This window comes from Lagenorhynchus albirostris, chromosome 8 (genome assembly GCF_949774975.1).
Source record: "Lagenorhynchus albirostris chromosome 8, mLagAlb1.1, whole genome shotgun sequence".
Taxonomy (NCBI): domain Eukaryota; kingdom Metazoa; phylum Chordata; class Mammalia; order Artiodactyla; family Delphinidae; genus Lagenorhynchus; species Lagenorhynchus albirostris.
The window spans coordinates 105,509,011-105,522,986 of NC_083102.1; the positions used below are offsets into that span (position 1 = coordinate 105,509,011).

At 45.1% G+C, this 13,976-nt stretch overlaps 1 protein-coding gene across 4 annotated transcripts in view; it reads left to right on the forward strand.

Moving 5' to 3' along the window:
* The first annotated feature begins 254 nt into the window (after positions 1-254).
* Positions 255-13,976, forward strand: part of HUS1 (HUS1 checkpoint clamp component) — a 29,991-nt gene continuing 16,269 nt past the window's right edge. For 2 of the 4 annotated variants that reach the window (XR_009542113.1, XM_060157532.1), the window contains exons 1-5: positions 255-466; positions 1,082-1,209; positions 1,310-1,486; positions 9,993-10,100; positions 11,333-11,407. Coding sequence is in view for 3 of the 4 variants with exons in the window: in XM_060157532.1 (XP_060013515.1) it covers positions 415-466; positions 1,082-1,209; positions 1,310-1,486; positions 9,993-10,100; positions 11,333-11,407 (540 nt within the window). In the remaining variant the exon portion in view is untranslated. Of the gene's footprint in view, positions 467-659; positions 826-1,081; positions 1,210-1,309; positions 1,487-9,992; positions 10,101-11,332; positions 11,408-13,976 lie in introns of those variants that run through there. The other 2 variants (XM_060157530.1, XM_060157531.1) reach the window with 2 other exon arrangements.

Genomic DNA, 13,976 nt, shown 5'->3' on the forward strand with positions numbered 1-13,976 from the left:
AACGTGGTCCCGCACCGCTGGAGTACTAGTGCGAACGTCTGAGCCGAGGGAGGTTCTAAAACCCCCCTACCCCAGAGAGGTGTGTATTTAAGCGGTAACTCTACTCAATACTTTATAAACAAGGGATTGATTTTATTTCTCATGTTGTAAAAAAGAATTGGAAATAGGGATCACGGAGGTCAAACTTCAAATCGTCAGAACCACTTCCGGTACCTGCGGGCGGAGGACGCGTCACTTCCGGCAGAGATCGCGTCACCCAGGGGCGCGACCCGAAAGCCCTCCTGCCCTCAGCGGCTGGCGTCAGGCTGAGCCAGGCGGAACCCAGGCCAGCGGCGGCGTTTCCGGCGGGCAGCGTAAGGCTGGGGTCCCTGGAGTCGGCCGCCTACGGGCGCCCCGCACGGGCTGCGTCCCGCCATGAAGTTTCGGGCTAAGCTCGTGGATGCGGCCTGTCTGAACAACTTCACGCGTGAGTGGGGGCCGCGTCGGCCCAGGGCGGCGGGGAGGAGGGCAGAGGGGAGGGCGGGAGGCCCGGAAGGGGCAGTGCAAGCGGCCGGGGCCCCGCGAGGAGGATAGGGGCGCGCTGGGCTGGCGGGCCGCTGGAGGCTGGGGCGGGCGCAGGTGCCGAGGGTTGTCCCTGCAGTTTGAGTCCTATCTCGTGTCTTTTCTTAACCCGGCCGCTGGCGGCACAGACACCTTTATCTGGCGCAGACCGCCCTTCACAGCCCGGCCCCGTTGGTTCCCCCGCCCCCTGCGGCCCCTGGCCCTGCCCCGATCCCTGCAGCACCCGGCGGCCCCGAGTGGACGTGGGAGGGCTGAAGGCGGCCGGTAGGCGCCAGTTCACTTCCGAATATCGCGGTTTCCTTATTCCAGCCCTGATGGCTGGTGATGTGAACGGCGCAGGGTTGGTGGGAGGCTGGCGTGACCTCAGCGGCATTAAAGGCTTCCCGGTGGGTACCAGCGTAAACGTGATTTTCCCACCGGCAAGCTCGTCGGGCCGAACTGGGAGTTCTGCGAGCTAAGTTAGCGTCTGGGATACTTGGCGTGCTTCTTAGTAATTCCTTACTCGAATCCTTCGCTGTAGGAGTTAGTAACATGATAGCCAAGCTTGCCAAAACCTGCACTCTGCGTATCAGCCCGGATAAGTTGAACTTCATCCTCTCTGACAAGGTGGCCAATGGAGGGGTGAGCATGTGGTGTGAACTGGAACAGGTGAGCGGAGGCTCTCTGAGGCCTGCAAACCGCCCCCACCCTCGCCCGCCACGAATGACGCCGGAAAGAGCACAGATGTCCCCCCTTTTTCTTCCCTTAGGAGAACTTCTTCAGCGAATTTCAAATGGAAGGTGTCTCCGCAGAAAACAATGCGATTTATTTAGAGCTAACATCGGAAAATTTATCTCGAGCCTTGAAAACTGCCCAGAATGCCCGAGTCTTGAAAATCAAGCTGACTAATAAACACTTTCCCTGCCTCACAGTTTCTATAGAGCTGGTGAGTACGACGGGAGCGTTTCTGAAACTTCCCAGAGAATTCAAAAGTAGTTATAAGCCTAGGCTTTCTAACAGTATGTGGAAAGCTAATTGGTTATATTAAAATGAAAGATCTGCACGTCAGTATTTGTTTTCCCTTGGAGTCATGTCCTCCTCATGTTTAAATAGCATTGTGATCCCATAATATTCAACGAGGATACTCCTTTTCCTATGAAATAACACTTCTGCGTCTTTCTTCTCTATCTGCGTAATCCCAGCATCTCCATTTCTTTTACTGGTTTTGTCACCTAGTCTAGAAACCATGGTTTCTCTCCATTTTCACTTTTGAAGCATTTGTGTGTCCCTCCCCTCTCCCACGCCTCTGTTGCTGACACCTTTAAAATGACCTCTGGTTCTCGAGGAATACATCTTTCTTCCACGCTACTACCAGATGAATCCAATGCGCAGCTCTCTTCAGGACACATGTACCCCACAGGCTGTCACTGCTCACAGAATGAAGTTCACTTTTCCAACTTACTGTCCGAAGCCCTTGACGTGTGGCCCAACCCATTGTAGAGCCAAATTGCAAACACCTGCCCTCTGAGTGGTTCCCCAGGTGTGTCCCGTTCTTTCCCAACTCCCAGGCTTTGGGGATGCTGGGTCTTCTCCTTGGAGTCTCTCTTCTTACTCTTTGAAGCCTTAACTTCCTTTAGCGCCAGTGCTGCCTCCTCCCTGGCCTTCCCTCATCCTGGCACCTCTCCTCCTCGTGATTTGTGGACTTTATTTTTCGGGTGAGTGTTGTATTCAGTTTAATGCTCTTTATGGAAGAGGATTTCTCAACTTTTTTTTTTTAATTGAAGTATAGTTGATTTACAATGTTGTGTTAATTTCTGCTGTACAGCAAAGTGACTGAGTTATACATATGTATGCATTCTTTTTTTTAATATTCTTTTCCACTATGGTTTATCTCAGGGTATTGAATATGGTTCCCTGTGCTATACAGTAGGACCTTGTTGTTTATGCATTCTGTATGTAATAGTTGGCATCTGCTAACCCCAAACTCCCAGTCCATCCCTACCCCACCCACTCTCCCCCTTGGCAACCACAAGCCTGTTCTCTATGTCTTTGAGTCTGTTTCTGTTTTGAAGGTAGGTTCATTGTGTTATGTTTTAGATTCCACATATAAGTGATACCATATGGTATTTGTCTTCCTCTTTCTGACTTCAGTCACTTAGTATGATAATCTCTAGGTCCATCCATGCTGCTGCAATGGCATTATTTCATTCTTTTTTTATGTCCGAGTATTATAACATTGTATGTTTATATATACCACGTGTTTTTTATCCATTCATCTGTCGATGGACATTTAGGTTGTTTCCATGTCCTGGCTATTGTAAATAGTGCTGCTATGAACATATAGGTGCATGCATCTTTTTGGATTATAGTTTTGTCTGGATATATTTTCGGCAGTGGGATTGCTGGGTCATATGGTAATTCTATTTTTAATATTGTGAGGAACCTCCATACTGTTCTCCATAGTGGCTGCACCAAAACTTACATTCCCACCAACAGTAGAGGAGGGTTCCCTTTTCTCCCTACCCTCTCCAGCATTTGTTATTTGTAGATTTTTAAATTATGGCTGTTCTGACTGGTGTGAGGTGGTAGCTCATTGTAGTATATTTTGAAAATTAATCCTTTGTCGGTCACATCATTTGCATATATTTTATCCTATTCTGTGGGTTGTCTTTTGGTTTTATTTATGGTTTCCTTTGCTGTGCAAAAGCTTGTAAGTTTGATTAGATCCCATTTGTTTGTTTTTGTTTCTATTTCTATTGCCTTGGGAGACTGACCTAAGAAAATGTTGCTATGATTTATGTCGGAGAATGTTTTGCATATGCTCTTTCCTAGGAGTTTTATGGTGTCAATGTCTTACTTCTAAGTCTTTAAGCCATTTTGAGTTTATTTTTGTGTATGCTGTGAGGGTGTGTTCTAACTTCATTGATTTACATGCAGCTGTCCAAGTTTCCCAGCACCACTTGCTGAAGGAGCTGTCTTTTTCCCATGGTATATTCTTGCCTCCTTTGTCGCAAAGATTAATTGACTCTAGGTGTGTGGGTTTATTTTTGGGCTCTCTGTTCTGTTCCATTGATCCATATGGCTGTTTTTTTGTGTCAGTACCATGCTGTTTTGATTACTGTAGCTTTGTAGTATTGTCTGAAGTCTGGGAGGGTTATGCCTCCTGTTTCGTTCTTCTTCCTCAGGATTGCTTTGGGAATTCTGGGTCTTTTATGGTTCCATATGAATTTTAGGGTTATTTATTCTAGTTCTGTGAAAAATGTCATGGGTAATTTGATAGGGATTGCATTAAATCTGTAGATTGCTTTGCTTAGTATGGCCATTTTAACAATATTAATTCTTCCAATCCAAGAGCATGAGATATCTTTCCATTTCTTTGAATCATCTTTAATTACCTTTATTAATGTTTCATAGTTCTCAGCATGTAAGTCTTTCACCTCCTTGGTAAGGTTTATTCCTAAGTATTTTATTGTATTTTTCTTTGATGCAATTTTAAAAGTTTTTTTTTTTTTTTTGCTTTTTTACTTTCTCTTTCTGATATTTCATTGTTAGTGTAAAGAAATGCAACAGATTTCTATATGTTAATCTTGTATCCTGCTACCTTGCTGAATTCATTTATCAGTTCTAGTAGTTTTTGTGTCAAGTCTTCAGGATTTTCTATGTGTAGCATCATGTCATCTACATATAATGACAGTTTTGCCTTTTCCCTTCCAATTTGGATGCCTTTTATTTCTTTTTCTTGTTTGATTGCTGTGGCTAACACTTCCAGTAATATGTTGAATAGAAGTGGTAAGAGTGGGCATCCTTGTATTTATCCATATTTTAGTGGATAGGCTTTCAGCTTTTCATTGTTACTATATTGGCTATGGGTGTGTCATAAATAGCGTTTGTTATGTTAAGGTATGTTCCCTCTATACCCACTTTGGTAAGAGTTTTTATTATGAATGGATGTTGAATTTTGTCAGATGCTTTTTCTGCATCCATTGAGATGATCATGTGGTTTTTGTCTTTTCTTTTGTTCTTTTTTAAATTTTTTAAATTTTTAAATTTTTTTTATTTTTTGGCTGTGCTGTGTGGCATGCGGTACTTAGTTCCCTGACCAGGATCAAACCCATGCCCCTACAGTGGAAGCATGTAGTCTTAACCACTGGACCGCCAGGGAAGTCCCAGTCTTTTGTTTTGTTGATGTGGTGTATAACATCAGTTTGCGTATGTTGAACCATTCTTGTTAACTTGGGATGAATCCCACTTGGTCATGGTGTCTGATTTTTTTACATGTTGTTGGATTCGGTTTGCTAATATTTTGTTGAGAATTTTTGCATCTATGTTCATCAAAGATATTGGCCTGTAATTTTCATTTTTGCTGGTATCTTTGTCTGGTTTTGGTATTGGGTCAATGGTGGCTTAATATAATGTCTTTGGGAGTGTTCCCTCCTCTTCAGTCTTTTGGAAGAGTTTGAGAAGGATCTGTAAAAGTTCTTCTTTGTATGTTTTGTAGAATTTGCCTGTGAAGCCATCTGGTCCTTGACTTTTGTTTGTAGGGAATTTTTTTTTTTATTACAGATTTTATTTCACTTCTAGTGATCAGTCTGTTCAAATTATCAATTTCTTCTTGATTCGACTTTTGGTGGGCTGTATGTTTCCCAAAACTTGTCCATTTTCTCTAGGTTGTCCAATTTGTTCAAATATAATTGTTCATAGCAGTCTCTTATGTTTTTTTCTGCAGTATCAGTTGATAGTTCTCCTTTTTCATTTCTTATTTTGTTTGGTTTCTCTCTCTTTTCTTCTTGGTGATCCTGGCCAGACGTTTGTCAATTTTGTTTACCCTTTCAAAGAACCAGCTCTTGGCTTTATTGATTTTTTCTATTTTTTTACTCTCTATTTTATTTATTTCCCCTGTGATCTTTATTATTTCCTTCCTTCTGCTGACTTTAGGTGGTGGTCTTTTTTTGATTTTTCTAGGCAGTAGGTTAGGTTGTTTATTTGAGATTTCTCTTGTTTTTTTGAGGAAGGCCTGTATTGCTATGAACTTACAAGAACTGCTTTTGCTGCATCCTTAGATTTTGTATGGTTGCGTTTTCCTTGTCACAAGGTACTTTTAAATTTCATTCTTGATTTCCTTCTTGACCCATTGGTTTCGTAGTAGCATGTTGTTTAGTCTCCATGTAATTGTTTTTTTCTCATTTCTTTTGCTGTGGTTGATTTCTATTTTCATGCCATTGTGGTCAGAAAAGATGCTTGAAATAATGTCTGTACTCTTAAATTTGTTGAGGTTTGTTTTGTGCCCTAGTATGTTGTCAGTTCTAAAGAATGTTCCATGTGCACTTGAAAAGAATGTGTTTTCTTTTTTTTTAATGTAATGTCCCAAAAACAACAATTAAGTGTAGCTGTTCTGTTGTATCATTTAGGATCTCTGTTGCCTTATTGATTATCTGTCTCAAAGAGCTGTCCACTGATGCAAGTCAGGTGTTAAAGTCTCCTACTATTATTGTATTCCTATCAGTTTCTTCCTTTATGTTTGTTAGTATTTGGGTGCTCTGATATTAGTTGCATATATGTTGACGAGTATAAAGTCCTCCTCTTGTATTGATCCTTTTATCATTATATACTGTCCTTATTTATCCTTCTTTATGGCCTTTGTTTTAAAGTCTGTTTTGTCTGATACGAGTGGTGCAACTGCTACTTTCTTGTCAATTCCGTTTCCATGAAATATCTTTTTCCATTCCCTCACTTTCAATCTTTGTGTTTCTTTTGCCCTGAAGTGGGTCTCTAGTGTTTTTTTTTGGCCACACCATGCCGTGCTGTGTGCAGGATTTTAGTTCCTAACCAGGGATCGAACCTGTGCCCTGTAGTGGAAGCACAGAGCCTTAACCACTGGACTGCCAGGGAAGTCCCTGAAATGGGTCTCTTGTAGGCAACATATTGCAGGCTCTTTTTTATCCAGTCCGCCACTCTGTCTTTTGATTGGAGCATTTAGTCCATTGACATTTGAGGAAATTATTGATAAATATGTATTTACTGCCATTTTAAACCTTGTTTTCCAATTGATTTTATGTTTCTTCTTTGTTCCTTTATTTCTCTTCTTGTTTTTCTTTTTGTGGTTTGATTCCTTTTATTTTATGCTTGTGTTCTGTTCTTTTTGGTTTTTGTGAATCTATCGTATGTTGTTGATTTGTGGTTACCCTGTTTTTCAAGTATGTTAACCCCTTTCTACATCTACTTGCTTTAGACTGATAGTCATTGTAGGCTCAAACACATTTAAAAAAAAATCTACATTTTCTAATTCTCCTCCCCTACGTTTTATGAATTTGATGTCCTGTTTTACATCTTCATGTTTATTCTTTTGTAGTTTGTTGTGGTTATCATCGCTTTCACAGATAGATTTAAAAATTTTTTTTTCTTTTTAATTTTTATGTTGGCTTAAGTGATTTACTTTCCATTTGTTATTCCCTCTTTCCTATAGCTTGTTGCTTCTTTTCTATTTAGAGAAGACCTTTCAATATTTCTTTTAGGCTAGGTTTAGTATCACTGTATTCTTTTAGATTTTGCTTGTCTGAGAAGTTTTTTCTCCTCCTATTCTAAATGATAATCTTGCTGGGTAGAGTATTCTAGGTTGCAGATTTTTTTCCCTTTCAAGACTTTGAATATATTTTGCCACTCCCTTCTGGCCTGCAACATTTCCATAGTGAAATCAGCTGATAGCCTTATGGGGGTTCCCTTGTAATTAACTCCTTGTTTTTCTCTTTCTGTCTTTAGAATCCTCTCTTTAACTTTTGCCAGTTTTTTTTTTTTTTTTTTTTGCAGTACGCGGGCCTCTCAGTTGTGGCCTCTCCCATTGCAGAGCACAGGCTCCAGATGCGCAGGCTCAGCGGCCATGGCTCACGGGCCCAGCTGCTATGCGGCATGTGGGATCCTCCCAGACCAGGGCACGAACCCGTGTCCCCTGCATCAGCAGGCGGACTCTCAACCACTGTGCCACCAGGGAAGCCCAACTTTTGCCATTTTAATTGTGTCTTGGTGCACGTCTGTTTGGGTTCACCTTACTTGGGACCCTCTGTACTTCTGTACCTGGATATATGTTTCCTTCTTTAGGTTTGGGAAGCTTTCAGCCATAATTTCTTCAAAACATTTTTGATCCACTTTTCTTTCTTCTCCTTCTGGAATTCGTATTATGCATTGATTGGCATGCTTTATATTATCCCATAGATCTCTTATCTTGCTTTCATTTTTTTTTTCTTTTGGCTTTCTGTCTGCTGTTGTGATTGAGTGATTTCCATTATTCTGTCTTCCAGCTCACTTGTTCATTCTTCTATGTTATTCATTCTGTTATTTGTTGCCTTGAGCTCAGCTTTCATCTCGGCAAATGAATTTTGTAATTTTTCTTGGCTCCTCCTTGTTGTCTCTAGTTCTTTTTTACAGTACTCTGCACTTCTGTCAAAAGCCTTTCTTAATACCTTCACTATTATCATCACCACCTTTTTGAACTTTTTCTCTGTTAGACTGAAGAAGTCTGTTTCATTGTTTGTTCCTTTGGGGAATTCTCTCTTGGTCTTTTAACTGGGAGTGGTTCCTCAGCTTCTTCATTTTACTTGTATTTCTCTTTCTCTGAGCTTAGGAGAAACAGTTACCAACTGTGGTCTTAGAAGGCTATTTATATGCGGGAGTGTCCCTGTGTAGCTTGTGTAGGTTTAATATTTTTGGTGTGAGGCCTGCTTTTAGTATGGATGCCTTTTGCTGCTCCTCAGCACGTGTTGGCCACTACCCCCTTGATGGGGAGTGTGCAGACGCGGCGGCTTTTGCATGTTCCCAGAGCCGCAGCAGTGAGGGCAGCTGGTGCCCCCTCCTGGAGTTCTCAGCGGTGGTGGCGGCTGGCACCTGCCCACCCAGAGCCCACAACAGAAGCTCATGTGTCTTCCCAGAGCCTGCAGCGGTTTGCACGTGCTCCTGGAGCCTGCGATGGCAGTGGCAGCTGGTGCCCACCCCTGACACTCTCAGCGGCAGCGGTGGCTCACGCCCGCCCCAGGGACTCATATAGGTGGTGTTGTGTTGCCTGAAAGTGCGTGTGCACGTGGAAGGAAGCTCCTGTGGCGGCCCCGCCCCTCCCTTCACACGTCCTCCAACAGTGGCACGTTGCCTCTCTGGCGGGCCCAGGTACGCCCTTGGTCATGGCCACACCACACTCCAGCCTCTTCAGGCAGCCCACCCCAGTCCTCTCCCTGGGTCTGAGCTCCGAAGCCTGCGCTTCAGCACCCAGCCCCCACCCGCCCCGGCGGACACGTGTCTCAGGCTGGGCAGTGCAGGGCGGTGGCATCTCCCGTGTGTGCAGGTCTCTCTCCATTCTGCCTTCTGTAAACTGGTTGCTGGATTCTCCTCCAAGGTTCTACAGCTCCCCCTCTGTCCAGGCTGATCTCCCTGCCTGTGAGGGGACATCCAGGGTGTGGGCACCTTTCCTCTTTCACAGCTCCCTCCCTGGGGTGCAGGCCCCATCCCAATTCCCCACTCTGTTTTGTTCTTTTTTCTTTTGTCCTATCCAGTTGCGTGGAGGTTTTCTCGCCCTTTCTGAAGCCTGAGGTCTTCTGCCAGGTCTCAGCAGGTGTCCTGTGAGCACCGTTCTGCATGTGGATGTAGTTCTGATGCATCTGTGGGAGGTGGTGAGCCCGCATGCTGCTCCTCCACTGTCTTGATCACTCTCTTCCTCAACCTTCCTTCCTTTTTCTCAGCTTTTTGCAGTCACGCAGTTCTCAGAGCTAATCTGTATTTCACCTCACAATATAAGTGTGGTGTGGTTATTAAGTTACTTAGGGAAAAGTAAGAGAGTAACATATCATGCTTTTCTTTCTTAAAGTGCAGAATATGTTGGGCTGTGGAGTCTCACAGGAGCCCATGCACAAGGACAGGTCGAGTTTTATCCTTCCAGCAGCACACGAGTGTCCTGTGCACACAGAACAGTCTCTTGGTCCCTTCTGCATAGCAAGTCAGCTTGTGCTTCACGACTTTACACTGCTCTTCTCCCTGTCTGGGAGAACACTGTCCCCCTCGTTTCTATTTTCCCATGACTGACAGCTCATCCTTGTTCTGGTCCTATGTGAAATGTCACCTCTCGGAGAAGCTTTTCCTGACTTCCCACTCTAAGACCCTCCTCACACGCTCACCTGGTTGCTGTTTTGCTTTCTTCAAATCTGTAGTGACTATATGTAGTGTACCCAGCTTGTATAGTTTGTGTTTCCTTCCTTACCCACCTGTACCTCTGGAACAGAGGGAACCTTATCTTATTCTTGTTCACCACACTTCGCAGCTCCTAACAGGACCCCAAGCTGGATACGCACACCATAAATATTTGTTGAATTGAGAACATTCCACTTAGATTTGGTATCAACTTTTTTAGTCTTTCAGTTCTTTTTTTTAAGTGTTGACGGGATGATACAAATAATTTTTAATTTTTCTGTTGGCAGTTATCTGTGTCAAGCAGTAGTCGTGTTGTGACACATGACATCCCTGTAAAGGTTATTCCTCGAAAACTGTGGAAGGACTTACAAGAACCGGCGGTCCCGGACGCTGACGTGAGTGATGCCTGGCGTCCTGTCAGTCACCACGTATTAAATGGTGTGATTTGAATTCTCTGACTTTAGATAAAGTCTTGCCATAGGTTTTATTTGAAAGTTGTATAGTGCCTGAAAAGAGATAGTCTTTTTTTTTTTTTTTTTTGCGGTACGCGGGCCTCTCACTGTTGCGGCCTCTCCCGTTGTGGAGCACAGGCTCCGGACGCGCAGGCTCAGCGGCCATGGCTCATGGGCCCAGCCGCTCCGTGGCATGTGGGATCTTCCCGGACCGGGGCACGAACCCGTGTCCCCTGCATCAGCAGGTGGACTCTCAACCACTGCGCCACCAGGGAAGCCCAAGAGATAGTCATTTTTAAAGGACACGCCCAGAAAAAAAAAAAAATTGCAGTATTTGTCTTTAGTTGTTCACATAAAACATCCTAAAGTAGCGTTTTACATAATAGGAATGCCACATTCTTTACAGTTAGGGGAGAGAAAGTCTTGCCCAATAATGCTTAAGTAAAACTAAGGTAGTATTTTGGAGGACCATCGCATTTATCGGGAGTAGCGGTCCTAGGCGCCAGCTTGGGTTTCACAGAACATGGTTTTTTCCTTTGTCTCGTAAGGAGTGATGCCCAGGGTGTGTGGGAGAGCCTGCTTTAGTTCTCCTGACAGGAGTCCCAGAGCCACTGGAAATAAAGATGATGCCCAAGGGTCAGACTCTTGCTCACGATGTATTGAAGAAGAGACCGTGAAAATACAGCGAATGGAATATTTACTTGGCTTTTGCTAGAAGACATCTTTGTTGGGAAAAAGCCAGCATCGTACCAAGTACTACTGCAACCCAGTCTGGGCACTGCTGCAGAGACTGGCCCCCAGTGTTTCTGCACAGGGTAGGAGGCAGACCTTGAGCCTGGGTGTGAACCCCTGGAGGACGGCCTCCCCTGGTGCTGAGCCTTAGTCCCCTGGGGCACGTGCAGGGCATCTTGGCTGCAGGGCTGCAGTCTTGGAAGCAGGGAATACCTGCAGGGACATGGTCACTGATGTCACCAGAGGCAGGCATGAGTGAGTGAAGTTGTAAACTTGTTTTTCTTTTTATATTTTAAAAAGGACCTGTATTCAGGCAATTTAAAAGCAAGATTCCAGAGCTTTTAAGCGTACACACATTGTGAACAGGTAATGAGCACCTGTCAGTACTTGACTATGTTATGTCAATGTGTTAATACTCCTGATTTTTCTCATTTGCTTTATAGGTTAGTATTTATTTACCAGTCTTGAAGACTATGAAGAGCATTGTGGAGAAGATGAAAAACATCAGCAATCACCTTGTAAGTCCTAACTTCTTGGAAAAGAGCTCCCAAGTGTGTGGTTTCGGCTGCGTGTCCTGGGAGGAGCCTCGTCTGATGGAGTCTTGGTGCCCTGCCATTCACCATGTGGTGTCCGCGTGGGGCGTCCCTCACCCCCCGGCTCTGGGGGCCTGGCTGGTTGTTGAGAGCCTGCAGTTTTACAGGTGTCTGTAGCAACCTGCTCAGGTCTTCTCAACTTTCCTCACTCGCATTTGCCCTAGTCCCTCATATTTATATTAATAGTTTGTTAAGGATATATTCAACAGTTCTGGCTTTCTTTCCATATGTTCTGGACAGCATATTACATGTTTTATCTGATAATGTACATATTTTCTTATGATCACTGATGCTGGCCTCTCTACTTGCCAGATGTCTCTGTGAGCCCAGGACGGAGATTCCCCAGGACACACCCCTCTTCCTGTAGGCAGCTCTTAGGTCAGGTCGAGGGTCATGTTTACTTCCCTGTTTTCTTCTGTGAAGGTTTTCTGCCAATGTCATGAAACGCTATATGTGACAGTGACAGTGTTGGGGGATCGTGTGGGTCATTCTCCTTCCCTCCCAGGGTTCTCCTGAGTTCTTCACTCACCCCCAAAACTCATTCGATTGTGTCCCTGGGTGTTTCATTATAGAAACCCTGGTCCACCTGGTGAAACCTTTGCTCTTCGGTGTCTGCAGGCCAGTTACCTGCCACATGGCTGCCCCCTCCCTGCAGGACTCCTGTAGACTCTTGTCCATCCCCACAGCACCGGTTCTTCCCAGGCCCCGTCTCTGCCGTTCACACTTGGCTGCTTCTCTCCCGTTGTCCCCTGGAAAGCACTTAGCCCTTCTCACTGCTCATCAGAATTCCCAGACCTTCTCCCACCACACTGGCTGTAAGCCCTCCTCTGCCGAGCTGCTCTGTTCAGCACTACATAAGTTACCTGCTAGCACCTGGGAACCCCTCCTAAAGTGGCAGCTTCCTGAAAAGGGAAATTGTCTTAACCGTCTCTGCGTGACAGCCACCCACTGTGGGGTTGCCAGTCAGCACGTGGGTAATAGGTGTTTGCACACGGACCTGGAATGAAACTTAGCTTCAAGAGATCTTTGGAATTACAAAAGTTTCCTGAAGCCTAGAAAACGCTGATGGGCTGTTTTATCGCCGCAGGTGTGCTCGCTTGAGAGTAATTTTCTTCCATGACTTCATCTTTATAGATTTCACTTTAATTTAGGATGGCTTCGGATGAAGCAGTGTGTCCTGGGCAGACATGGGTGTTCTGCTCTGCCTGCCTTGTTGTTGATCCAGTTGTCAGGCTGGGAGCTTCCTCTGGGGATACCCTGGGGACCTCCAGAGGTTCGAGAGGCCCAGGAGAGAAAAGGCAGGGCGAGTAAGTTAAGGATCCGATTGTTTGTTCTTTTGGTCCAAGGGAAATGAGTCAGCAAAGTCGCTTAGATAAAATCATCAAAGGTGTTTTTCTCTTCCCTGGAGTGTTTAAAAGCCAGAATTTTGTGGAAGTGGCTACTGCACTGTGAAATACTAAGGGGAAAGTTATCAAGCATATGGAAAGTTGGAGTAGCCAAATGCATAACGAGATCTACTTGAGTAACCAGAATTCTGTGTCTGAAGATTACAGGCAAGAGAACTAAGGAAAATGACTAGGACTTAACACATTAAAAATATCCCTGTCCCGTCAGATGCCCCAGCAGCCCTTGGTGAGATGCCATCCTTACCTTACTTCCTTTAGTGAGAGACGTGGCCAGTGGGGGTGGGTTGCGTGTACGACTCAGGTAGGAACAGAAAAAACAGGCATGGACTGACAGAAGTCTCCACCAGGTTTTAAGGCATTGGGCTCCCCTCCAACCAAATGCCAGTTCTGGTTCAGGAGGTCTGCGGTGGGGTCCGGCTGAGTTTCTGACGGGCGCGCAGGGATGCTGTTGCTGTGGTGGACACGTGGGTCGGCGGTGCTTGGTGGTCGGAGCAGTGCTCTGTTGCTTACACCTTACACGTTGTCTCAGCCTCACAGGAGCCGAGTCCTTGCAGCCACCCTGGGCCCCCCGCTGAGCGGTACGCCCCGGTGCTGGGTGTTATCCAGCACGGGAATGGCAGCCTGTCACAGTGGCTCTGTGACTTTTTGTGAATCGAGATCATTTATGTTAGGTTCCCAGTGCGTTTAGCCACTCTTCCGTAAATGGTGGGTAATTATCATTTGGGGAATCTCCGGAAGAGGTAAGACTTTGTCCAAGTCCCTAAGAAGCAAAGTGTGTTGACGTGGCTAATACTCTGGCCATCGCTCACAAAATAAACACGGCGACCAGTGTTCAGAGTGTTGCTCGTGAACTCCCTTGGCAAGTTCTGTTTGAACACTGCCCCACACCAGGCACCGGGTGTGGTCAGAGGTGTGGAGCTACTGTTTGATCACTCAGGCGGTGGGGATGTGAAGAAAGTTGCGAGAGTGTTTGAAGTCTGGAGTGAATCTAGAACCTTGCAAGCTGCCTTCTTGAATAAATCTGTATTTATATAAAACCTGTTTTTCAAAAGCGGGGAGAATTTACAGGTAGATACTGAGTGGGTGCT